This window comes from Garra rufa, chromosome 23, assembly GCF_049309525.1.
Source record: "Garra rufa chromosome 23, GarRuf1.0, whole genome shotgun sequence".
In the NCBI taxonomy this organism is placed as follows: Eukaryota; Metazoa; Chordata; class Actinopteri; order Cypriniformes; family Cyprinidae; genus Garra; species Garra rufa.
Genome location: NC_133383.1, coordinates 187,576 through 213,496, shown reverse-complemented (window position 1 = coordinate 213,496; position 25,921 = coordinate 187,576). Strand labels below are relative to the sequence as shown.

At 39.2% G+C, this 25,921-nt stretch overlaps 1 protein-coding gene across 1 annotated transcript in view; it reads left to right on the top strand.

The window, feature by feature from the left end:
• The window catches only part of ttc3 (tetratricopeptide repeat domain 3), a 49,072-nt gene extending 26,761 nt beyond the window's left edge, over window positions 1-22,311 (top strand). The window contains exons 15-43 of the mRNA XM_073830172.1: window positions 1,873-1,978; window positions 2,055-2,198; window positions 3,027-3,107; window positions 4,220-4,326; window positions 5,537-5,663; window positions 6,084-6,203; window positions 6,279-6,380; window positions 6,459-6,551; window positions 7,970-8,034; window positions 8,123-8,256; window positions 10,309-10,623; window positions 10,705-10,977; window positions 11,050-11,096; window positions 11,174-11,230; window positions 11,299-11,384; window positions 11,474-11,629; window positions 12,738-13,212; window positions 15,298-15,363; window positions 15,450-15,599; window positions 15,681-15,820; window positions 16,927-16,995; window positions 17,407-17,503; window positions 17,582-17,685; window positions 17,764-17,848; window positions 19,072-19,173; window positions 19,263-19,489; window positions 21,485-21,698; window positions 21,775-21,867; window positions 21,950-22,311. Coding sequence (XP_073686273.1) covers window positions 1,873-1,978; window positions 2,055-2,198; window positions 3,027-3,107; window positions 4,220-4,326; window positions 5,537-5,663; window positions 6,084-6,203; window positions 6,279-6,380; window positions 6,459-6,551; window positions 7,970-8,034; window positions 8,123-8,256; window positions 10,309-10,623; window positions 10,705-10,977; window positions 11,050-11,096; window positions 11,174-11,230; window positions 11,299-11,384; window positions 11,474-11,629; window positions 12,738-13,212; window positions 15,298-15,363; window positions 15,450-15,599; window positions 15,681-15,820; window positions 16,927-16,995; window positions 17,407-17,503; window positions 17,582-17,685; window positions 17,764-17,848; window positions 19,072-19,173; window positions 19,263-19,489; window positions 21,485-21,698; window positions 21,775-21,867; window positions 21,950-22,081 — 3,967 coding nt within the window. The 3' untranslated portion in view covers window positions 22,082-22,311. The remainder of the gene's footprint in view (window positions 1-1,872; window positions 1,979-2,054; window positions 2,199-3,026; window positions 3,108-4,219; window positions 4,327-5,536; window positions 5,664-6,083; window positions 6,204-6,278; window positions 6,381-6,458; window positions 6,552-7,969; window positions 8,035-8,122; window positions 8,257-10,308; window positions 10,624-10,704; window positions 10,978-11,049; window positions 11,097-11,173; window positions 11,231-11,298; window positions 11,385-11,473; window positions 11,630-12,737; window positions 13,213-15,297; window positions 15,364-15,449; window positions 15,600-15,680; window positions 15,821-16,926; window positions 16,996-17,406; window positions 17,504-17,581; window positions 17,686-17,763; window positions 17,849-19,071; window positions 19,174-19,262; window positions 19,490-21,484; window positions 21,699-21,774; window positions 21,868-21,949) is intronic.
• The last annotated feature ends 3,610 nt before the right edge of the window (window positions 22,312-25,921 follow it).

Genomic DNA, 25,921 nt, shown 5'->3' with positions numbered 1-25,921 from the left:
TTCAAAATGGTAATTACTTGCGCTTGTCCTGGTTGTTCAAACCCATTTAAAGCTAAAAGATTACGTTTGCAAACTCATCCTGGACTTTTTCACCGATTTCCCCTTCCGGTGTTTGCGTATACTACACCAGAGCGCGTCCACATGTGACGAGTCGAATCATAGATATGCTAAACTCGTGCTCATGACGGATGGACGTGGCTGTGTATCAAAGGTAAAAAGAAAATGATATAAATACTGTTCATTTTCTTGCAAAACCCGATCGTTTCGTGTCTTAGGACATCAATGTATCGTCACGAGCCGCAGGGTGTAATTTGGATTTGTCTGTGCATGTTTACTTTTAAAGGTTTAGTGCCCATCTATGTCTATTATTTGGCTGACAGACTGCACAGTGCACTGATTTTTGTTAAAAATCTTCGTCGCTCTGACTACGTCACCCGACCGACTACGTCTCTGATTGGTTGTAGCGCTATCCTATTGCGTGGAGAGGAGTTTGAAAGACAACCGTTTATCCCACCCCTCCGGTTGAGCCCTGTCTACGGAGAGTGCCCAGACCCTACATTTATGTGGGTCTGGCTTGCCAGGCTACAAGCATCAATGATCTCCACATAAAACCAATCATTCAGACCAAACCGTAAGTCGTAGAGTCTTTAAACTCGGAGTAATGGTAGTACTCACACCACCAACAGAGTCACCAAGGCTTGCCCCGATCGGCCTGACAGAGGCGCTACAGCCATCAAAACTACGAAATCACTCATAACTCCTAAATAGTTAGTCGCATGCTCAATTGTCTTACGTTGTTTGAATCCTTGGCTCATGCCAGACAAATGCATCAGATTGTAAAATTTTGGGGTATTTTGTATTTTTGGCCAAAAAAAACTCAAATTATTCCTAGCATTATTTCAGCTGGCATGCAATAAACATTTTTGTCTGATCAGAACCAAACCAATTTTTCAAGGCACTAACGATTGTGCATTTTGTGTTCTTTCACACATACACACGATATTTGTATCATACGATAGAACTCCTCATTCCAGACAGCTTTCCCTCTAGAGGCACTGACCTAACTACTTGTGCTGTCAATCAAAAAGTTTAAATAATTAAGATGTAAAAATAAAACGTACTTTTGCAAACTAGTCACAGTTTTTTCGCTCAATCTGAAAAACAAAACACTGCAGTACAATTCTCTGGACTCTAGGTAAATAATTATTAGAAAAATGTTGAAATTTTACCTTTTGAGAGGCTATTACTGGGTCGTTTAGAAAAGGGGCCTGTCCAAATATACCCAAAATCCTATAAAGCCTAAAGGAAAACTCAAGACTTCATGAAACCTGGTGATCACATGCCACAGGTGATTTCAGCTGTCATGCAATACACATTTTATTTTTATTTCTTTTTTTAAATATTGAAGTGTAAAACTAAAATGTAAGACATAATGTAGACCAGGGGTGCCCAACCCTGTTTCTGGAGATCTACTATCCTACAAAGTTCAGCTCCAACCCTAATCAAACACACCTGAACCAGCTAATTAATCTCTTAGGTAGCCCTTGATCATTACAGACAGCTGTGTTGGAGCAGGGCTGGAACAAAAGTCTGCAGGTAGGTAGATCTCCAGGAACAGGGTTGAGCACCCCTGATGTAGACATTAAAAAAAATAATAAAATTGACATTTTCAGTTTAACTACAATAAAAATAAGAAAAAAGTATTAAACTCACATCTAATTGAAAAACACAGTATGAGAGTATAACAGTTTTGAGTGATGTCTGTGTGTGCGCTCATATCCTTGAGCGGATCGGCTCCTGCTTTTTAGAAAACGGTGGACTGATTTCATTGAGCTGCTTGTAATGTGTTTATTCCTGATGAATTTTTCCCAGTGAAATGAGTCCACGAAAGAGTAAGAAAGCCTCGTCTGGTGTCCCAGAGAAGCCGGTGGTTCGGAGCAAACACGCACCTGTCCCAGACGGACCGAATCATCCAGCGGTCAGTGTGCGGCACAGCAGCAGTGAATATGGTGTGTTTATGTGTGTTTGCTTTAACGCAGTTGTCGTGTCTGCAGGAGGACGAGAGCGAGGCGGGGTGGAAAGAGCGCTTCTGTGCCGCCGTTCAGGAGGCTCACGTGGCTCTGAGTGACCAACGCTGCTGGAACGCACAGCAGTCCTTCTCTGTGGCGCTCGGGATACTGGAGTCCAGTGGGACCACGGTACTGTGTGTGTGTGTGTGTTTGTGTGTTTGTGTGTTTGTGTGTTTTTGTGTTTGTGTTTGTGTGTGTGTGTGTGTGTGTGTGTGTGTGTGTGCATGGAGATGTTTCTTTCATTTCACATGTCTCTTCCACACCAAACCTGAGTGTTTTGCTGCAGATTAAAACAAAGGCTACAGCAGCGGTCAGCCGATAAAACTCCTTAAAGGAGTAGTTCACTTTCAGAACAAAAAAATTACAGATAATGTGCTCACACCCTTGTCATCCAAGATCATGTCTTTCTTTCTTCAGTCGTAAAGAAATTTTTTTTTTTTTGAGGTAAAACATTTCAGGATTTCTCTCCATATAATGCACTTCCATGGTGAGTTTGAACTTCCAAAATGCAGTTTACATGCAGCTTTAAAGGACTCTAAACGATCCCAGACGAGGAAGAAGGGTCTTATCTAGCGAAACAATCAGTTATTTTTAAAAAACATTTACAATTTATATAATTTTTAATTTCTACACAGAGCTAGACAAGACGAGCATTTGAGGTTAAAAAATAACCATTTTAGATCGTTTCGCTACGCAAGACCCTTCTTTCCTCAGCTGTGTTCGTTTAAAGTCCTTTGAAGCTGCATTTTGGAAGTTCAAACTCAGGGCACCATAGAAGTCCAATATATGGAGAGAAATCCTGAAATGTTTTCCTCAAAAAACATAATTTCCTTACAACTGAAGAAAGAAAGACATGATCATCTTGGATGACAAGAGGGTACGTACATTATCTGTATTACTCCACTGTAATGTCTAGAGTTTGGACCCTGGTTCATCGTGTGTTTCTATGTCCGACAGGAGCTGGGTTTAACAGAGTTGGATAAATCTGTTCTCATGTATGGATATGCAACGGCCCTGCTGGAAATCGGACAGCCTGAGGTAATGCACCACGATTCACCTTGATGTTTACCCGAAACACAACATAAAAGAATGACGAGTTCATTTCCACTGAGCGTGATCGTTTACCAACACGTGTGGGAGTGTAACGCATTCTGGAGTTAAATGCCTTTCAGACATGCCTTTAGATGCCATTCATCTTGTGCTTTTGTTTCGCATTTGGCCTTAAGTCAGCATCAATTAATACATGGACTAAACCAGGGGTTCCCAACCTTTTTTACTCCGGGGCCAATTTGGCAAGGCCCCCATATGCCTGACATGTCCTCTTATTTATTATCTTATTTATTTATTTACTTATTTACTTCCGCAGTAAAGAGAAAAGTATTTATTTTAAAACCTTTTTTATTAACCTCTTAAACTGCGAAAATTTTTAGTCTGAAAGTGGATTAATCCTTTAAGACTAAAATGCTTGAACTATGGATTTATTGTTATTATTAAAAAGCACAACAACGATAAAATTGTAGTCTACATTGACAAACCAGCTTATATAACATTTGTTAACAAAAACAAGCAAGACGTGGCATACACCACATGCTGTATTATATATTGAGTAATAAATTACAGAATTTAGCAAACACTGTGAAATTGAATTAATTAAAAAAAAAAATTAAAGCATAATGTGACGTAAACGCCAAAGATAACAGGTTTAAAAAACAAAAAAAAACAAAAAGAAAAGTAAAACTAAATTGTCTGTCAGTTACAGTGCTTGCATGTTGGTTTTCTTAAAACACATGTCAGATTTTATTTTGTTTTACTGTGTCAAATTGTATCATTGAAGGTGTCTGGTCATCTCATTCAAAAATCTCTCAAATCAAGGAGTTCCAAATGCAAAAATTAGACTTTAATGGTCAAGACCTGTTCTTTTGGCTCCTCCCCAGTTATTTCTCTATTCTCTTGGCTTTTAAAAAAATTTGTACAAAATATATAAAGGTGTAATATCCTCATGCAGCTCTCTTAGTTCTAGTGCAAAACTGTGAAAGTACACTAAAAGAATATATTTATTTATTTAGTCCATTTGATTGACAGAACATGAAGTGCTCTGATCATTGACTGTTTTCAGTTGTAATTTATTGATTTTGTTGTTGTGTTTGAAGGAACTGGCTAAAGCTCAGCAGCTGTTAACCAAATTAGAGTCATCAGAGAGAAAGTTTCAGTCGCTGGTGCATTATGGGATGGGCAGAGTTTACCTGAAGGAGAACAGGTGAGTGTGTTGATTTATGCTTCCGCACTGAGTTTATACAAGGTACTTAAAGTGCTTGAAGTACTTGATTTTGACTTTTTGACATTTAAGGCCTAGAAAACCGTTGAAAATGGCAATATTCCTGGAGAGGTACTTGAAAAATTGCTTGAATTATGAGGAGACAATATATCTATGAAATCAGTGTTTAATTTTTTTTCAATAAGCGCACATCTTTTTATGCACAATTTCAGTTAATGTCATAAAACTAGTGAGCTAAGCCAGGGGTAGAATGTCACCACTGTGTGCCAATGTTGAGTAAACATGACTAAAGACATGAAAAGAGGAACAGGTGAACCATGAGTCATTTACGCTGGAACCACTCCAAACTCTTGACTTCGGTCATTCATTTCAAGTGATTCAATAACAAAAAAGGGATCAAATTAAAAGAGACATTTATTTTTGAATTGACATTTAATTGTAATGATTTGAAAAAGCACGTAGTGATGGGTGAAACAGCTTTTCGAGACTGAATCCGTTAAACCATCGAAGCATTTCACACGGCTCACATATCGTGAATCATTTGGTTCAGATGTGGACTTCAAACCACATATCTCCAAATCAGTTTAATTGGATTGGAACTTCAGAGTGGGTTTATAATTCATTTTACTTAGGTCAGAACTTTGTGCATCGCAAATCATTTGATTAAGATTGGGAGCGTGTATTGCTAATCATTTAATTAATCATTTTGCAAATTAAATTATTCAAATTAAATACTTGGTTATACGCCCTGATCTGAAATGATGGATCGCGGATCATTTGATTCGGTTTGGGACTTCTGAGTGTGTATTCGAGCGATTTCGCTAATTTTTTTATGCAGTAAGAAGACATCAAACCTTTTTAAGGCAGTACAGTTAAAAAAAACAAAACAAAAAAGAAGGCAAGTATACACGCATACAAATCCCTTAAGAAAATGAACCATGGTTTTACTATAGTAAAGGTGTAGTGTACATTGTAATACGTTAGTAGTGATACTTTGTATATGCTTCGGAAGCATGTGTTTTGCATTTATTGATTTATCTTTACAATTTGAAAGACATTGTTTGGTAAGTGAGATCTCTGACTGAACTCATTGAAAGTCAAAAAAGTGTTTAAAGTCCATTTCATTTTACAGTATCTGTCCGAACCCTGTGAATGTCTTTGACATCATCTCCTGTCTGTGTTTGTGTTGTAGATTTACTAAAGCTCTGGAGCGCTTTACTAACGCCCAGCTGATGATCCAAAGACACATCACTCCTGGAAAACTCACCTGGCCAACCACTAAAACTACAGTCGAGGAAACACAGCCGGCTTGTTTACAGGTGAGTGACGTGTGTGAGCTCGTGACCAGCGATCCCAGATTATTCTTACTCTAACGCACTGCAAGTGCAGAGAAGTCTGATTCAGAAAAATGCACATTCCTGTTTCTAAACCCCTTGAAACTTTGCATGCTCTTACCCCAGAATAGTCCTCGTGACCTTACTTGACATGCTGACGTATTTCCATTTGAAACAAGAAGTTGGAGCTTGTTCCTTTTTTGAGTAGTCAGTGGTGTTTAGATTTAAGCTCACCACAGCCGCAGGTGTGCTAAAATAACTACAGGATCAAGTGATTAAATATCAAACACTAATGTTTGCAGTAATGGGGATGTGTGGTTTAAAAGTCAATAACACTGTAGTTTAGAGGATCTTAATGTAAACATGGACTGAAAGTCTTTATATTGAACTGTTTCTGTCCTGAAGGAGCATCTGGAGAACTTTATAGAGGTGTGTAAGTTTCCTCCTAAAGCGGACGGCGTCTGCCGGTATCAGCACTGCCTGTCGCATACGGTGGAGATCTACTTCAGCGATCCAGACTTTAAAGTGAGTGAAACGAGTTGAATCCACTGTCGTCCGGATCCTAGCGATGGGTCTCTAATGATCGTGTGTTTTTTGCAGGGCTTCATCCAGCTCACCTGCTGTCAGAACTGCCGAGTGGAGTTTCATATGAGCTGCTGGAAGAAGCTCAAAACGCTTTCATTCTCCGATAAGAACGACAAGGTCAGACGGATGCACTTGGCTTATGTGAGAAACCTGAGGATGGCACAGACGCTCATTGTTTTTGTCTTTTTACTGCAGGATTTTCTAAGAGATTCATGTTTTACGCCAGACTGTGGAGGTCAGGTCTGTCAGATTGTAATATATGGCTCGACAGGGCTGATTAAGTGTGAGGTGAGATGTACACACACACACACACATACTAGCAGTGTGCCATTATATATTGTCTGCAATAATCATAATTGTTGTTTTAATGATGTGCAATTTGACATTATTTGAGTATATCGTGAAAAGCAAACAAACACACCTAGAGAGTGCACAAATGCATTAGGAGATGAAGTCGCATTAGAGTGCGTTCTTTCAATGCATGATTCAGTCTATTAAAATGCATTGAGAATGATCACAAAATTCAAGAGATGGGGATAGAAATTGTTTACATTTATATCATTTCATAAAGGCAATATCACACTAAGAGTGCTGTTTTTTTTTTTTTTTTCTTCAAAAACAAATATTGATTTTGATATCAATTTATTACAACAGTTCAATAAACAAACGAGATGTAGGTGACTTTGTTTCTTCAGCAGAACACAAACCAAGATTTTTAACTCAAACCGGTGCAGTGTGTCAGTCATATAATGGCAGTCAATGGTTACCAAATCTTTAAGAGTAAAAAAAACATGCACAGACGAATCCAAATTAAACCCTGCGGCTCGTGACGATACACTGATGTCCTAAGACATAAAACGATTGTTTTTTGCGAGAAACTGAACAATATTGATATCATTTTTTTTTTTTTACCTCTGATACACAGCAATGTCCATCTGTCCTGATCCTGTTCACCGATTTTCCCCTTCTGGTGTTTGCGAATACTACACCAGAGTTTCTCGCAAAAAACGTGTCTTAGGACATCAATGTATCGTCACGAGCCACAGGGTGTAATTCGGATTTGTCTGTGCATGTTTTGTTTTTTTTACTCTTAAAGATTTGGTAACCATTGATTAACAGACTGCAACGGTTTGAGTTAAAAATCTTGGTTTGTGTTCTACTGAAGAAACAAAGTCACCTACATCTTGGATGCCCTGAGGGTCAGCAAATAAACATCACATTTTCATTTTTGGGTGAACTATCCCTTTAAGATATCAGCACAATAACACACTCAAAATATCATCTAATAATCACTGTCAATAAAATCGCAGAAAATATCGAGATGTATATCTTATTTTTTTTCAGTATTGCACACCCCTAGGTTTTATTATTTTATTAGTATTTTAAATTATTGATGATAATTGTTAAAATTAAGAAAATACTTCTGACTCATCCATTTTCTTAAAAATGGTTAAAAGGCTGAAGTGTAAAGTTTTTCATTTTATAGAACTTTGTTTTTGTGAAAACAACCTGAACAGTAAATTATGCTTTTTACAGTAATTGTAATCAGTTTTATATGCTACTATAGACATTGCCCTACCCTGCTCATATGATATTAATTTTATTTGTGCAGGTCTTAAATTTGAGCTTAAATCCTGCAGAAACCCTAGTATCAGACACACAGTGATGTTTAATTTGCTAACTCACATCTTCTCCTGATCTTTCAGTTTAAAACATCTATTCCTAAAACCAAACCTCCTGGACGATTGCGAATCAAGCAGCAGTGTACAAGGTGATGTTGAATGGCTCTTGCTCATTATATTTCCTACAGTTACTGCATCTGTTGACGGCGGCTGATTTCTCTCTTTGTACCTCCACAGTATTAAGAAGTTGAAGTCTAAAACTGAGCGAAAGCTTCGGCGGAAACAACACCAGTTGGCCACACATTCTGCCTGTCAAGAGAAAAAGGAAGTAACGGCTTCGGATTCCTCTAAAGACCCGACGGCACTGAGAGGTATCCAAATGTATACTCATCATAATAATAATAATGCTTATGAAGTTAGATTTAATTTCATTTACAGGACTCCACTTAGAATAAAAATGTCCGAAACATTTACTCACCCCCATGTCTTTCTACAGTCACAAAGATATCTATCTCCATACAGTGGACTTCAATGGTGCTCAACGGATTAAAGGTTAAAAATGGGAGTTTCAATGCAGCTCCAAAAGACTCTAAACGATCCCGCCGAGGAATAAGGGTCTTATCTAGCGAAACCATCGGCTACTTTAATTTTCTTTTTTACAGTTTATATACTTTTTAACCTCAAATGCTCATCTCATGCATATTGCAGAGAATTTGAGGTTGAAATGTGTATAAATATTATGTCTAACTTTTATAAGAAAAGAACAGATCATTTCGCTAGATAAGCCCTTATTCCTTGGTTGGGATCGTTTAGACCCTTTAAAGTTGCATTCAAACTCCATTTTTAACCTTCAACCCTTTAAGCACCATTGAGTCCACTATATGGAGAAAAATCCTGGAATGTTTTCCTCAAACTTCATTTCTTTGCCACTAAAGAAAGAAGACCTAAATATCTTGGATGACATGGGAGTGAGTGAATTATCAGGAATTTTTTATTCTAGAAGTTGAGTAATTTTTTGAGTCTAGAAATCACTATTTAAATATGGGACCAAAACAGGTAACACTTTATAATAGCGTTCAGTTGTAAGTCATTTATAAGTGATTAGGTAATAATGAACTAATCATTTACAAAACATGACTATGCATTCATAAATAATAAGTGATATGTTAGTATTTTTATCTGTTTTGTAGATTAAGTTATAAATCATTTTCAAGTGATTAGATAATTAATAATTTACAAAACATGACTATATGTTCGATTTATAACGATTTACAAATCCTAAAATAATAGCATATCATGAAATAATCAAACAGATCCTTAGTAAATGGTTAAATATGTTACTAGTTAATATATTATTAATCACTTATAAATCATTGAAAGTGTTACCCAAAGAGGATTGCTGATTAATTCAAATAAGAAATATCTTGATTTTCATAGATTTTTGGCTTATTTTAAAGGGATACTTCACCCAAAAGTGAATATTTTGTGATCATATTCTCATCCTTTAGTTGTTCTAGACCTGTATGAGTTTGTTTCCTCTGAACATAAAAGAAGATATATCTTTAAAATTACTGAAATTATTTGGCGACGTGATATGGACATGTAATGCAGTCAAGAGCTGCCTGGAGCCATGTTCGTCGTGTGCGTTACCCTGAAAATAATTGCACACCTTGGGCATAAACCTAATTTTGAAGGCATATTAAAATATTCACTGTATAATGAGTGCTTATTACTCTGTTAAAACAACAGTTTCATGACATATATTACATAAATACTGTAAAAATATAACAAAAGCAACATCTATAGTAATACTTTGTCTAAAAAAAGATTAGTGTTGATCAGAGAGATTGCAAATCAGTTATGTAAAGCTCAAAGCATCGGAATCGGCATTGGTATCGGCAGATCACCATAACATGAAATCGGCTGCAAAAATCCGGAGTATCCCTAAAAAGTACTGTGGAGATCAATGCTGCCCTCCAAAGGCAAAGCACAGTAACTACACATTTGGTCAAAATTGTGTTATGGTTTAAAATGGACTTTGTGACAACGGTTTTGTCTTGTGGTAAAGTCTCCTGGTTCAATTTTGTCCCATTTCAGAGAAGCGAGAGTGTCAACATGTTTGACTAGCTGGCGTAAAAACTTTAAAGGCTTTTTTCTCAGTTTTGGTGTTGGCGTAGTTACTGCACTTTGCCTTTGGAGGGCAGAATGGCTATTAGCAACTGTTTGTATACCAATATTGTTCAAAATATCATCTTTTGTGTTCAGTAGACGATCAGGTTTGGAACAAGTAGAGCTTGAGTAAACAATAACAGAATTTAAATTTTTGGCTGAAAAATTGCTTTAAAATCATTTAGTAATTTTTGAGACCCTGGATGGGAGCCGCTGTTTATAACGCTGTATCTGTGTTTCTCTCGTTCCCGCAGAGCCACCCAAAGACTCTATTTATATGGACCGTGTTTTACATCAAATTCATGATAACAAAGGACTTTTTAAAGAAGAGTCAGTGAATATTTCTTGCTTTTTGGCGCACCTGCGGCCGTGGCTGGATTTATTTGCGAGTAAAGGACGTGAGAGTGTGTTAAACGGCTGTAGAGACGCTGGAGCGCTGTCGGAGCTGGTGGATCTGCTGCTGGAGTCTAAAAACCGAGTCTGGGCTCGAGTCTTTATCGAAAAGCTCGGCTCTACGCTTCATATCCAAACCAAACTGCAGCATTGGGCTCAGCAGCTTGATAACGCCGGTGTGTTTCATTTACACTCATTTCAGTTACATCACTGAACAGGAACTTGGTGATTAAAGTGTTTTCTGTCTCCTCCGTCAGGTCTGAAAGCCGCGGAGTCGTTCGTCAATCGTTATAGCTCTCATCTGGAGGATCTAGACCTGAAACCTCTGCTGTCGTTCACACCGCTGCACCAGACGCTCATCGAGAAATTCGGCACCGTTCCGGAATTATTTGACCGTGACGGTTTAACTGTAATGGAGTACTTAAGACAGGCTCCGGCTAAAGAAATGCGCCTGTTTATTTGGACACTAGAGTCGAATCGAGAGCGATATCACTCCTGTCACCCCATTCTTGATCAATATTTTGAAGATGGTACGTTCGTCAGATTAATAGTTTTCTATATAAAGAGGTTTTTATTCTAAAGGATTGTTTGTTTCTCTTTAGATGCTGTTTGTTTAGTCATTAAAAAGACGGATGATGACGAGCACATGGTAAGAGACGTTTGTTCAGCATTCGTTTCTAAAGCATTTAGAGTGAGTGACACGCTGTTTGTGTGTTTGTGTTTCAGAGCTCAGTATTTAAGAGTAAAAACAGGCACCGCAAGAAGAAGCAGAAGGAGTTTAAGGTGAGTTTGGTCCGTGCAGCGGCGCCGGATCCTCCAGCTTGATGCTCATCTGTGTGTCTGTGTTTCAGTCTGTTATTGTGCTGTCTGGAATGAGAGGTGGACATTCGAGGGATGAGGACGAGGAAGATGAGATGTTCACGGAGGATGACACTTTGTGAGTTCATTCAAGCCAGCGCATGTCATGTATGTGGTGAAGCGAATCGAGAATCGAGTTTTGGTGACCCTGTAAATGTGATGTTCCAGGATGTTCCTGAATGGCATGGACCCGTTCAGTGTTCCCGAACACCTGCGAGGGCAGCTGGTGGAGTTTGAGGAGCAGTATGCCGGATCAGCGCACCGGAGCCACTACGAGAGAATCCTGGACAATTACCCCGACCCCACTAAAGAGAGTTTATATGAGTATGTGTCGTCCGTACTGCCGCTCTCTGCGTGATTGAGACCAGTGTTGGGTGCTGGTTGTTTACAAGTAACTAGTAATGCATTACTTTTAAATTTACAACAAAATATCTGAGTTAGTTTTTCAAAAAAGTAACAGCAGTTACTTTGTTTCCCATGTGGGTCATTCCACGAAATCAGTGCCTTTTGCGTCCCTAAAACAATAATCAAACATAGATTTAACCTAACAAATATGTGCAATTTAAAAAAAAAATAACAATACTATGTATGTTTTCAGTAATAAAATCAATTAAAAAATTTAAGATCATTTAAATAGCATTTATGCTGTTAAGGGTAAGGTTTTTGGCCTCTTTTAATTTAACAACAAAATTTGAAAGAGGGAGGACACAAACGGGATTTTGAAAAGTGTGTCCCCAGTGGAAATTGCGCCCCTGTGTGAGTGAAACTCTGCCGCTGAGTTATCATCTGATGTGAATGTCTGCCGCGTTGTACAGTATATTGAGACGGAGGATCCAGAATTGCATCTGACAGAATGTGCGCTGTAGCATGAGATATAGTAAATTTCTTTAAAAGCAGATTGTAAAGACCTTTTAATTGTCCACAATCAAAAATTGTCACATCACACACTCCTAATTGCACTGCGGTTTGTGCAAATCCGGAACAGAGACTTGTTGAGAGGAAAAAAATAACGGTTGGTTCCGAGTTTCAGCGGAGCGCAGTGTCAGTGACAGGGAGTGATTGACTGCTAATATCTCAAATCTGCATTAAAGTTAAGAATGTAAAGAGGAAGTTTAATTGGTTATGTAATGTTGGAGACATTTATACTGTATCAGCTCACAGCAGTCTGTGCAGTAATTAGGCTAACAAAAGTTTTGTAAAGAAAAGAAAACGAGTCGCATCACAACAACCTCTCGCACGAATGCTCCCAAATTTAATGCAGCCAAAACGGACGCAATTAGGATGCACGAGCCTCATCCGACACAAGTGTGTCGTCGAAATGGACCGAGCCCTTCGTACAGAAAACTCGCTAATTCCGGTCCATTGCCGGTGGATCGGTGCAATTCTACAAAAGTCCTTTCTGACGTCATAACTCTGGTTGTGTGTTTCTCAGTTATTTTTCTCAGATTCTGGAGGAGCACGGCCCGCTGTGCACCTCGGACCCGCTGATGGTGGGCGAGCTGGAGAACTTTCCTCCGGAGGCGCAGCAGAAGATCGCAGACGCCGGAGGCCTCAAGTCCTTCCTGCTGGAGTCTCTGCGCTTCGTGATGATGGACGATCTGATCGGCCTGATGAAGCACTCCGTGTCTCTGACGGACGCCCGACAACCGTCGCACCTCAACCCCTCCGCTCGAGAGTTCTGGCCGCACGCTGACGCTCTGAGCGACGGCGTGTCACAAATCAGCTTACTTACTTACGACGGTGAAGATGAGTCCGGAGACTCGGATCAGTTCCCGCTTCTCCCCGACCCGTACGACTTGGAGTGTTCCATCACTGACTTGGACTATGAGTGTTTGGCAGCAGGTATACTGGAAGAGGCGTCTGCGTCTGAGGAGAGAGAGGACAAACACACAGCTGTGTGTGCGCGGGTAAGATGGAACTGTGGGATCACAAATGTAGGAATCTGTTTAAAGGTGCCATAGAATGCATTGAAACAGTATTTTAAATTGTTCTCTGATATCTACATAGAAGGTATATGGCATAGAAAAGAGCAAACATTCTCCAGAAACGGTTTTACAGCTCCATTTACGACCCTAGGATTTGTCCCTAGAATGAAATGCTCTGTTATTGCCTTATTTGGAAGCTTCGTGAATATTAATGATGAGCTCTGCTCTGATTGGCTGTTTCACAGAGCGGCTCGCTCTCACACAGCAGTAAGGAAACACATGAAGGAAATATCTATTTAATTACGGCCGCTTTATTTAACTCTAGCTGCTTTTAATATGCGGTTTGTTGAATCTGCCGTTTGGAATCTGCGGACATTTTACTCTCACTAGTGTGATCGCATGTGCTCTGTGTAACGTTATACTGCAGCGAAGTAGTATAACATAAGTACTTACCACACAAGTTCAGATGCTTTAGTGATGCTCAGGATCTGTAAATCATTGGCCATCATCAGCAGCAGTCATCTCTGTTTATGTGGATAGTCAAATCTTATGTACTGCAATGTAACAGGCTAGCGCTAGCATTAAGCTAACCGTGTCCCTTCAGTGGCTAGCCTTATTTTACTGATGTACTGACGTTACTGATGATTGGGCGATGCGAATGTTGGGGGCGTAACTATTAGGGTTGGGAATCGAAAATCGATTCTGATTCTGGAATCGGATACTTGTTATAAAATTAAAATTTCCATTCCTCGTTTCGATTCCTGGGTGCATTTTTTCATCTAGTGATCTGCCAGGACTTTACGTGGTAATGTAAACGTCAGTCGTTAAGATGGATCGCGGTAAGCGTTTAAAAGTGTGTCTACGCTTTGTAAAACCCGAAGACAAATCTGCCTCTGCACACAAACTTCATCTTAGAGATCTGCAAGGGACGGATTTGGAGTGTTTTCTAATGAATGCTTACCCATAGAGGTGGATCTTGTAAGGGTCAGTGGTGTTTATGCACATATGAGCACCAGCATAAACAGATTTACAAAATATTTACTGTATTTTTCATTTGTTTATTTTATAATAAATACAAACAGTAAATATTCAGTCACTTAAGAAAGAGTACTCTGAAGTTAATAATTCAGGTGCTTTAAATCTGTATATTTATGTTAAAAAGTTAGAGCAGGGGGTTTTCTTTTAAATTCAAAAGTATAGCTTTAATTTAAAGTTTGTTTGAAATTTTTTTAATAACATGCAGGAGAAAAATAAAAAGGTAAAACTAAAAGGTAAAAAAATATATTAACGTTTGACTTTTGTGTTTGTTGTTTTTTTTTTGTTTTTTTTTACTAAATTGGAATCGAAAAGAATCGGAATCGATAAAATTCAAACGATACCCAACCCTAGTGACTATTAACGATCGGGACTATTGCGTAATAGTCTGTTATGTTGGAATTGACCTATTTTTCAGTGGTCTTTGCAAACACCAGATTTATATATAAGGAGGAAACAATGGTGTTTGAGTCTCATGGTATGTCATGTCCAGAACTGTTATTATTCAACTTGCCAAGGTAGTACAGTTTTCCATTCTATGGCACCTTTAAGATGTTCTGACAAAGCATCACAGGAAAATCTAAGGTGAAGTACATTGACATCAGACAAAGAAAAACTTCCAAGTTTGTAGCATAAGGGTTCCTGCCAGTTCCTGTTCTCCTATTGTAAGTCAAATAAAACAGATTACTGAGACTGTCACCTTTTTGTTTGTAATGGCTCTTGGTACCTTTGGCCCACTCTTAGAGTGATTATGATGATTGGATTAGGACTGGTGAAATGGGGCCGTCGCTATACCTTAATGCTTCATTTGCATGCTTTGTTTACGATTGTCACCCAGGTGCTTTGTCTCCATTTCTAAGCACTGCCCCTTAAATGTATATAAACTACAGTGTATCTAGCCTTAGTTAGACTAAGATAAAGCACTCTGCTGAAGATACCCAAGAGAGTCTCCTGGTTTTCGCTTCCGAGTTTCCAACGGGACGGATGATGGAAATTCAAGTGCCGTCTCTGACCTCTGACTCTGTGTTACAGGATTTTGGAGAGCATACAGATGTTTCCATCAACACAGAGCCGTACACGTCCTTTGAGAGGAACAACGTGAGTGACGTGTGGATTTCTTTGAGCTTCGGCACGTGATGTGAACATTACATATACAGTGAACGTGATGTCCGTGTTTCTTCCAGGGCGACATGATGCAGAGAGAGAAGCAGAACCTGCAGCTGTTGAAGGAGATCCAGCAGATGAAGGACGATCATGAAGTGGTCCAGCAGAAGAGGGCTGAGGAGTTATCAGCGCTGCAGGAGGAAACTGAGAAGATCACTCTGAGGATGCAGGTAGATAAACGTCCATCTGGCTGTTCTGAAGAGTGTTGGTGTGGTTTTGCGGCTCAGACGCGTGACTGCGCTTGTGTTCAGATCGCCAGCGCCGAGCTCGGCATGTTCCAGAAGAAACTAGAGGAGGAGGTCAAGAAGGACCAGCAGGAGAAGAAGGAGAACCAGGAGACGCTGAAGACGCTGAAGATGGAGATCAAAGATCTGGCAGATTTAAAAAATAGGTCAGACACACTTGCAATATTCAGAGGAAATTCACTCTCTCACACACACACACACACACACACACACACACACACACACACACACACACACACACACACAATGTAGGGCTGTGATGATAAATCAATATATTGTGACTCATGGATCAATTCCAAGATTTTCTGAAGAAGTCAGAAGTCAGACAACATTGAGTTATTCCCTAAAGAAGTTACTAATGGCGTTACTTAGTTACTTTTTATGGAAAGTAATGCGTTATGTTACTTTTGCTTTACTTTTTAAATCTGAGCAGGGCTTGCTTGTTTGTTTTTAATATAAAAAGTTCTATTTTTGTCAAATGTAAAGCCTTTTCGCAGCAAAATCCTCAGGCTTAGAGAACAGTAAATTGACGTCTGTACAGTAGACCACAGAAGAACAAATGTCAACTCTTCAGCAATAAAAAAAAGAAAATAATCAATTCGAGAGGGAAGCTCCATGCATTTGGAAAATCTACAAACAATAACAATAAATCTACAAATTGATTTGTTGCATTCCTAACACAAATACATACTCATATTTGTTTGACTTTATTATTGAGGACATTGCATAGACTTGCATTGATTTTTCTAACAGGTTAATGAACTTTTCTAACCCGTACCACTAAACTTACTCATCACATACACACATGTGACCCTGGAGCACAAAACCAGTCTTTTATGCCAAAAATAATTAGGATATATATATATATATCATGTTATCTGAAGATATTTTGTAAATGTCCTACTGTAAATAAATCCAAACGTAATTTTTGATTAGTAATATGTATTGATAAGAACTCCATTTGGACAACTTTAAAGGCGATTTTCTCAATTATTTTGTTTTTTTTTTACACCCTCAGATTTTCAAATAGTTGTATCTCAGCCAAATATTGTCCTCTCCTAACTCACATCATAACCATACATCAATGGAAAGCGTATTAATTCAGCTTTTAGATGATGTATTGATCTTAATTTCAAAAAAGTGATGCTTATGACTGGTTTGGTGTTCCAGGGTCACATGTGCAAAATTCTAGATTCACAAACGCATGTTTTGACTGAAACCTGCTGAATGAAGCTGTGTGTGTTTTCTACAGTTACACCAGAGACATCAGTGTGAAGAATAAAGATTATCATTCTCAACTGGAGCGATTCCTGGACGCCAGGTGAGTCTGAACACCTATACAGTAGAAACCTTTGCATCAATACCAGTTACAACCTTAGAAAGAGTAATGGTTGAGGATGATTAGGTTTTTCTTTTTTTAATTGATTGTTTTATATTGTTTTTCTGTGGATAGTGTTTCACAATATTTAAAGTATTAGTTCACCCAAAAAGCCATATAGCACATCTGCACTGCTTGATCTGTTTATATTGTTGTCAGCTGTAAGTGATATTATCACCGACTCTGACCCGATCAATGTGAGTAACAGGACATTAACACGTGTGTGCAGCTGCTTTCAAACAATTCAAACTGTGATAAGTGCCATATAAACAAAACTAGCGTGTGTGTGTGTGTGTGTGTGTGTGTGTGTGTGTGTCGTACTGATGCATTACCGTGTCTGCATGTGTCCCGCAGTAACCAGTGTGCGTCTGAGCGCTCGAGTCTGGAGGAGGAGATCGAGCGTTTCAGAGACGCGTGTGTGAAGGCCCAGAGGAGATCCGTGTCGGCTCAGGTGAGTCTGTCAGCTCCTGTGTTGAGGATGATGTTTTCATTCCTGGACACCGCAGTGACTCTGGTGTGTGTGTTTCAGCTGTGTGTCCTGCAGAGCAGATGTGAACGCGCACTGCGGCGGCTCAGGATGAGCGTCTCTGAGGGGAAGATGGTGGTCAAACACCTGACGGAGGTGTCGCTCAGGTACAGCACTCGCTCACACAGGTGTTCAGGAGTCATTTACAGCTGATGTGATTGTGTCTGATGTTGATTGTGCTGCAGTTTCCCGTCTGCTGTGCTGCTGTCAGCCATAGAGGACTGGAAGAGACACGTGCGTGACACCGAAGACCAAACCAACAGGACTCAGGTCAGCTTCATTCTCTTACATCAGAGCTCAGGACTGAGACACAATCCAATCCGTTCTGATGAACAAGCTCTTGACGGGGCTCTACACCGTAACCACCAACTACTGCGTGCGACTATCAAATATAATAGATATTTAGGAGCAGCAGTGCAGACCCCATCAGCATATGTGTGTTTGCACTGAGGGGAGCTTCAAAGGTTTCTACTTGTTTGTGCAATGTATCACAGACATATCTGACCAATCAGATAGAGATAGAGTAGAGAGTGTCAATAAGAGATTGATTGTGCAGTGGAGAGAGCACAGTTGATTATAATAGAGCTTTGTGAGACTGCGAACTAAGATACGACGGCTTTTGATGGAGTTTGTAAATGAGATATTGATTTATTACAACACTTAAATAATCAAGTTAATATTAAGTGACTTTGTCTGACTGTAACACTATTGCCTGATTTTGCTCTATTTCGTCGTCAAAACTAGTTTGAAACGAGTCAGAACTGAGCCGCTGAGCATCTCCGTTCAAACACAGCGATGCTTTATGAATGAACGTGTGTTTAAACTAATCTAGTGAGTCAGTGATTCAATTTCCCATTCATAAAGACAGTCACTTGCTTTATTACTGAATAAATCAGCTGTTCAAACGAATCGAATGAATGACTCAGTAATTAAATCTGTGACTTGCTGCCATCTACTGGCAGATTTACTTCCATTTTTTAAAGTATCGTTTCAGTTATTTAAATCATTTAATATTTCTGTATTCAAAATGTTATATTTAAAACATTAATCTCAACATGAATTTCTGAATTTGATTGCACTCATGCCACCTCTGAGCCTCATTAATCATGAAAATACACCTACAAGACACTTCTGTGTTCTTCTGTGCCACCTCTGTAGTACAAATTAATTTTGTTAGTACTGATTTCATTTGGTTGGTAACTTATTCTTATTCTGTTGTTTTAATTAGAAATGTAAAAAAAAAACTAAATATATATTTATTTTACATTTGACATAAGATAACATACATTTAATAAAATAAGAAAAATACCACTGCAAAGGTAAAAACAAAACTCCCTTTTAGTTCACTTTAAGGACTTAGGCACGTTTCTGATCAGATTTTTGGATTATTGATTAGAAGGTGCTCATAAACAGTAAGCGTAGCTGTTTGATTGTGCAGATCTGTCTGATGTCATATATACATACGCTGGTGTTTTCTGTCTGCTTTGTTTCAGATGGAGTTTGAGGCTCAGATGGATCAGGTGAAGAAGGGCGCCAGACTGTGTTCACTGCCTGATATCTGTGTTCCCAGCGTCCCCACGGCACCCGCTTTCCCGGTGAGAGCCGCAGCTCCCTCTGTGCTCACGGATAGGTCAAAGGTCATGACGTGTCATCTGATCAGTGTGTGTTTGTGTGCGTCCCGCAGGCCATACTTCCTCCTCCGGTTCCTCAGCCGCCCGCCTCTCACTTCTACGGGCCGTACGGGTCACTTCCTCCCGCCCGCACCGCCACGCCCACAGGACGCAGCACACCGCAGCCCGCAGACAGACTTCCTGAGGAACCTGTGATCCATCGGCCCTCAGCGCCGCAGCACCTCACCATCTATGACAGGATCCTGGAGAGACTGCACATGATGTTCCCTCATTACAGCAGGTGCTGATACACCCCTCACTCACTCACTCACTCACTCACTCACTCACTCACTCCTCACTCACTCACTCACTCACCACTCACTCACTCACTCACTCACTCACTCACTCCTCACTCACTCACTCCTCACTCACTCACCACTCACTCCTCACTCACTCACTCACTCACTCCTCACTCACTCACTCCTCACTCACTCCTCACTCACTCACTCCTCACTCACTCACTCACTCACTCACTCACTCCTCACTCACTCACTCACTCACTCACTCCTCACTCACTCCTCACTCACTCACTCACTCACTCACCACTCACTACTCACTCACTCACTCACCACTCACTCCTCACTCACTCACTCACTCACTCCTCACTCACTCACTCACTCCTCACTCACTCACCACTCACTCCTCACTCACTCACTCACTCACTCACTCACTCCTCACTCACTCACTCACCACTCACTCCTCACTCACTCACTCACTCACTCACTCACTCACTCACTCACTCACTCCTCACTCACTCACCACTCACTCACTCACTCACTCACTCCTCACTCCTCACTCACTCACTCACTCACTCCTCACTCACTCACTCACTCACTCACTCACTCACTCACTCACTCACTCAGACACCAGCAGCAAACATCATTCATGAGAGCATTCTGCTCACCACAGCTGTATTAGATCAAAAATACAGTATAGACAGTCACATATTATTACAATGGCAAGTAGTTGTTTTCGGTGTATATCTGGTAAAATGTAATAATTGCTTTAATCAAAGCTACATTTTCAGCATCATTACTGCAGACTTCAGTGTCACATGATCCTTCAGAAATCATTCTAATATCAGGGTGTGTAGCAGGTGCTTGACGTCTATGAAAGTCCTGGAATTCATTTTACAGTTTCTGTGTGAACCCTCAAGAAACATTTCTGATGTTGAAAACAGTTTATATTTTTGTGGAAACTGTCATACATTTTATTTTTCAGGATTCACAGATGAATGGAAAGTTCAAAAGAACAGCATTTATTTCAAATAGAAAATCTATTTGAAATAAAAGAATCTTTTGTGACATTGTGTTTTACTGACACTTCTCATGAATTTAATGCAGCCTTGGTCAAAAAAATAAATAAATAAAAAAGAAATAAATATATACATACACTACCGTTCAAAAGTTTGGGGTCAATACTTTTTTCTTTTTTTTTTCTTTTTTTTTAAGAAATTAATTTTTATTCACCAAGGATGTATTAAGTTAATAATTAAGTTTATTAAAAGTTAATAAATATACATTGTTATGAAATATTTATATTTTGAATAAACACTGTACTTTTTAAACTTATTCATGAACGAATCCTGAAAAAAAAATTACAGGTTCCAAAAAATATTTTGCAGCACAACTGTTGATATTATCCAACATTGATCATTCTAATAATAAATCAGTATATTAGAATGATTTCTGAAGGATCATGTGACACTGAAGACTGGAGTAACAGCTGATAAAAATTCAGCTTTTCATCACAGGAATAAATTCTATTTTAAAGTATGTTAAAAAACATTATTTTATAACATTATATTGTAAAACCATTTTGCAATATTACTGGTTTTTTTCCTGTATTTTTAATCAAATAAATGCAGTCTTGATGAGCAGAAGAGACTTCTTTAAAGACTATTACAAGTCTTACTGACCCCAAACTTTTGAACGGTAGTGTCTTTTTGATACTGTTTAATGAAGCAGCACAACTGTTTTCAACTTTGATAATAATCAAAATGTTTGCTGAGCAGCAAATCAGTATATTAGAATGATTTCTGAAGGATCATGTGACACTGAAGACTGCAGTAATGCTGAAAATTCAGCTTTGATCACAGAAATAAATTACATTTGAACAGATATTCACATAGAAAAGTTATTCTAAATTGCAATAATATTTCAGAATTTTACTTTTTTTTTTCTTTTTTAAATCAAATAGATGAATGAATAAATCACGGTGGTGTGTTTGTGTGTAGGCTGGTGCTGAATAAGTTCATCCAGGAGGTTCGCGTGAGCAGCGGAGGCGCTCTCAACACCCTGACCTACGACGACGTCATCAACCGAGTGGCTCAGCTCATCCTGGACCATCAGGAGAACACCATGTCTGATTCAGTCAGAGCGAGCGGGACGCCACCGCTCACACACGCGTGGAAGAACGTGTCGGAGAAACACCGCAACACCACGCTGGCGGTAAGAATCACACACTCTTAGACTCACTGTTCTAACTGTAACCTCACTGAACATGTGAACACACGTGTGTCATCAGCTGAACATGGAGGATCCCTGCATCATCTGTCATGAGGACATGAATCCGGAGGAAGTGTGTGTCCTGGAGTGCCGCCACAGCTTCCACAGACAGGTCAGGACAGTAGCTCTGGTCAGGTCTCTGAGCATCTGTCTGCTGTAGACTGACTGACTGAGTGTCTGTGTGTGTGTTTCAGTGTATAAAGTCGTGGCTGAAAGAGCAGAGCACGTGTCCCACCTGTAGAGAACACGCGCTCCTGCCGGAGGACTTCCCCATGCTGCCCGGCAGACACCGCAAGAGCCACGCGCCCGCCGCCGCCTTCAACTGATCCACCGCTGCTGCGCCGGACACCTGTGTGTTCACCAGACGCCGCTCACGTAATCACACAATCACAGTATAACGGACCAATCACTCACGTTTACTTTAAGGGCACGCCATCTTTGTTTTTCACTTCTGTAATACAATAAATGCACCTCAACTGATTTTACTGATCTACTTTTATCTCTGTTTGTCATTTTACCTTGAGATTTTACTTCATTAAAACATTTAACCAAAGAAGTGTTCTCCTGCTGTTGTTTCAGACGCTAGCGGCGCTGCTTAAACATCATGAAACTAATAGTTCAATCATAATGTGAAACTAAAACCTTTTTTATTGTAGTGGGTCATTTCAAGCTGGAATCATCGAATGGTCCCCACCTGACCGCCTCAGATTTGTCTGAAAAAAAATCTGTGATGGGTAATATGCCCAAGATAAGGCAAAACCCCATCCTATATATTTTTTTTTTAAATATTTTATCAATAACAACATGCTCTTTCAAAAAAACAAGTTTTATGTTCACACCTAGTGTCATTCATGGGAAATATTGCTCTGAACATTGGTGTAAATGAGTTTCATTTTTTCATTTTTGGACCTTAATATCTCAACATCCATAAGACTCTATTGTCTGATGTCAAAGGATGTGAAAGACATGGTACATATCAGACCATTTACCAAGTTTGATGCTTGTACATTGAAAATTGAGGTTTCTATGGACATCTGAAAACCCTTAAAGTAATAGTTTAAAAGAAAAGTAGAGGGCCAGCATTCAGGTGTAAATTCAGTAACAATGCTGTGAGTTGTAATTCATGCAGTTCTGGACTAGGACTCTTAGCCCAGAAAATTTCGTGGACCTGGCACAACTAGTTCTGGAGATATTTCAGTCTGAACATGCTCACTCAGACTGTGATGCCAAAACAGGGTAAAAAAAACAAACTTTTTTTTCAGACAAATCTGAGGAGGTCAGGTGGGGAACTTTTCCAAAATTTGATGATTCCAGCTGGAATGACCCTAGTAATGTAAAAATGTTGAATGATCATTTATTATAATAATTGTAAGGCTGGACTACACTATTTTGATCTTGATCCTAGTTGCTGGAAGTCAGAGTCTTTCTGCCAGATTTCATAGACAATCCTGTAGTGATTGATGGACACTGATTCCATCCATATATTTCATATTTTGAGCTGATTCTAAAACGCACATTACTTCATTTCTAAACTGCTCGAGTTTATTCCAGCCAACATGAAAACAGTCCTCTGGTCATGAACAAGCAGACAGTGCTGCCAGAGAAGCGTTATCAGGGTTCATACAGATCAATTCCAGGACTTTTCAAGCACTACTTTCTATTGTCAAGGGTTTCAAACTGAGATTTCACTTATCAAACAATGTCTTATCTTTGACATTTCTAAAAAGATAAATAGATAGATAAAAATGTGCTAATAAAATGGCAAAAAGTAAAATGGACCATTACTCTGGCAGCAACAGGTGTTGTATACGTGAAAACAGTTCTATACCTTTAAAACAATGGTGTAGGTTTGATTTTGGCATTGGTGAGCAAATAAAGGCAGATCAAAATTACTGCTAGGGACAATAAAATAAATGATTCGCGAACACGCTCCGAACTCTCCATCTGAAACAAATGATTCACGAACCAATGTTCCGCTATAGTTTTCGTTTGGTTTATATACTTTATTGTATTAATATATATTAGTATACTTTATTAAATCAAATGATTTTTCAATCGAAGTGGTTTCAGCGTAAATGACTCACTCAATTGAATCTGTTTGTCTGTGTCTTTAAAGTGCCCCTATTATGCCTTTTCAAATATGATATTTCATGTAGTGTGTCATGTAGCTGTATGTGAACATAAACTATCTGCAAAGTTGTGACGCCGATAGTGCACTATAAATAAAGTTTTTGTCTATCAAAAAAAAGAGTCGGCTCACATTCGCCTAAACGAGTCGTCAGCAATTCGAATCTTTTTTCTGTAACGGCCACACGTCACGAGCTACACATTTGCGTAATGTCCGCCCACGTTCAATTTCGCGAACAACTTGCCCGCCCACAAACAGTAGGCCTACCATTTTCACGTGGATTACATCATGTCAAGAAGAAGCCCTGCACTGTGACAGCCTGTGAGAGTGAATTTGTTTTATATGCCCTTCCAAAAGATGAAACTATCAGTGGTTGACATTAATTTTTTCAACACCTCAGCAGTCCAATGCCAATCTTGTGTTGTGTTCGCGTCATTTTACTGATGACTGCTTTTCTAATCTTGGGGAGTAACGTTACAACGCGAGATTCACCAAACGCTTGGTTTTAAAAAATGGATCAGTGCCCAGTTTATTTGGACCGGCTTGCTCCTCTGAACTTCTACCTGTAAGTATGATTAATAATTGTATTTTCTAGCGATCGTTCAAAATACGTCTTTGTGTACGTTATGGTGTGTAACAACCCCGCACATGTCTTGGTAACCGGCTAACTTGCGTTTCTGTAGTTCTGTTGTTCAGCTGTGAGTGCAATGTAGTCTAAAAAGTCTTGTGATTGATGCAGCTTGACTGTCTGTCTGCCTTATTAGTTTAAGTAATGATAATGATAAACGATGGCTTAACGCAGTGTTATGGATTGTACAGTGTTGAAGTTCACAACGTAGAGGTGTGCCCGGTTCGCTTACAAAAGCAAATTGCAAACACTGTCCACAGTTAACATATGACGCCCACTGAGAAACGTCCTGCTCCAGTCGTGCTTGCAAAACAGTTTCTTGTCGATGTGACACTTCAACCGTTTCATCGTCAGACTCCGGCTCGAATTGATAGGGTAAAATCGAGGCTATCTTTTCTATGCATTAACAGGTCTCCGCAGCTGTCATTCAGTTATGCCAATGGGCGTTTCGTTTTGCGCTGTAGCGGTAGACCAATCCAAAAGGACTGCACCATCTGACCAATCACAGCAGTGAGGGCTCACGGAAAGGAGGGGTTTAGAGAGACTGATTCTTCGAACTGCTTCACACGAGTCGTTTACGAATCATTTAGAAACGGGGTAAAAATAAATCTAATTTTGGAGAAAACTAAAGTGTTTTTTGAACTTGCATACATGTAAACCTGTTTTAAGAGACTATTACAACAATATTAACTACCTTTAAAATGGCATAATAGGGGCACTTTAACCATGTTTACACACCACTCTCAGTACTGCTACTGGCTTAGCTCACTAGTTTTATAACCTGAAATACGCAAACAAATATGTTTACAAATAAAATATCCATATTTCCATTCCAAAGATAACATTCAACACAAATCTAGGAACATATATTGAGGCGAGGTAAGTGGTTTACTGCTAACTAGTGAAACACTCCATTAATATGACCAGCTGCAGCTCTAAACACATGTTAGATGTTCACATTGTGCATTATGATGGAGTTTGTAGCTTAATTCACTAGATCTGAAATAGTTTGAGCTGCAGTTCAATAGGAAATCAGTTGAAAGCATCCATCAGTGTTAATTTTGCATCAAAAGATGTGTTTACTGAAAAAATAAATGCTTATTTCATAGATGCATTGTCTCTCTTTAGTAATATTGCTAATTTCAAGGGTTTTTCAGGCCCAAGTCAAATTGAAGTACTTCAAGCACCTTATAGAGGATATCAGACAAAGATGAAAATATAAGATGAAATATCTTACCTGCCTGCCATGTGACCATTAACCATCACCAAAACACATGTGAGTGTGGTGTTAAATGATTGAAATGTTGCATTAAAATCTCAGAGAATCTACATTTGAGCTCAAATGTTTGGTAATCCCTGCGTTCTGTGACATCCACAAGTAAATCAGATCAGACAGAAATCAGAAATATC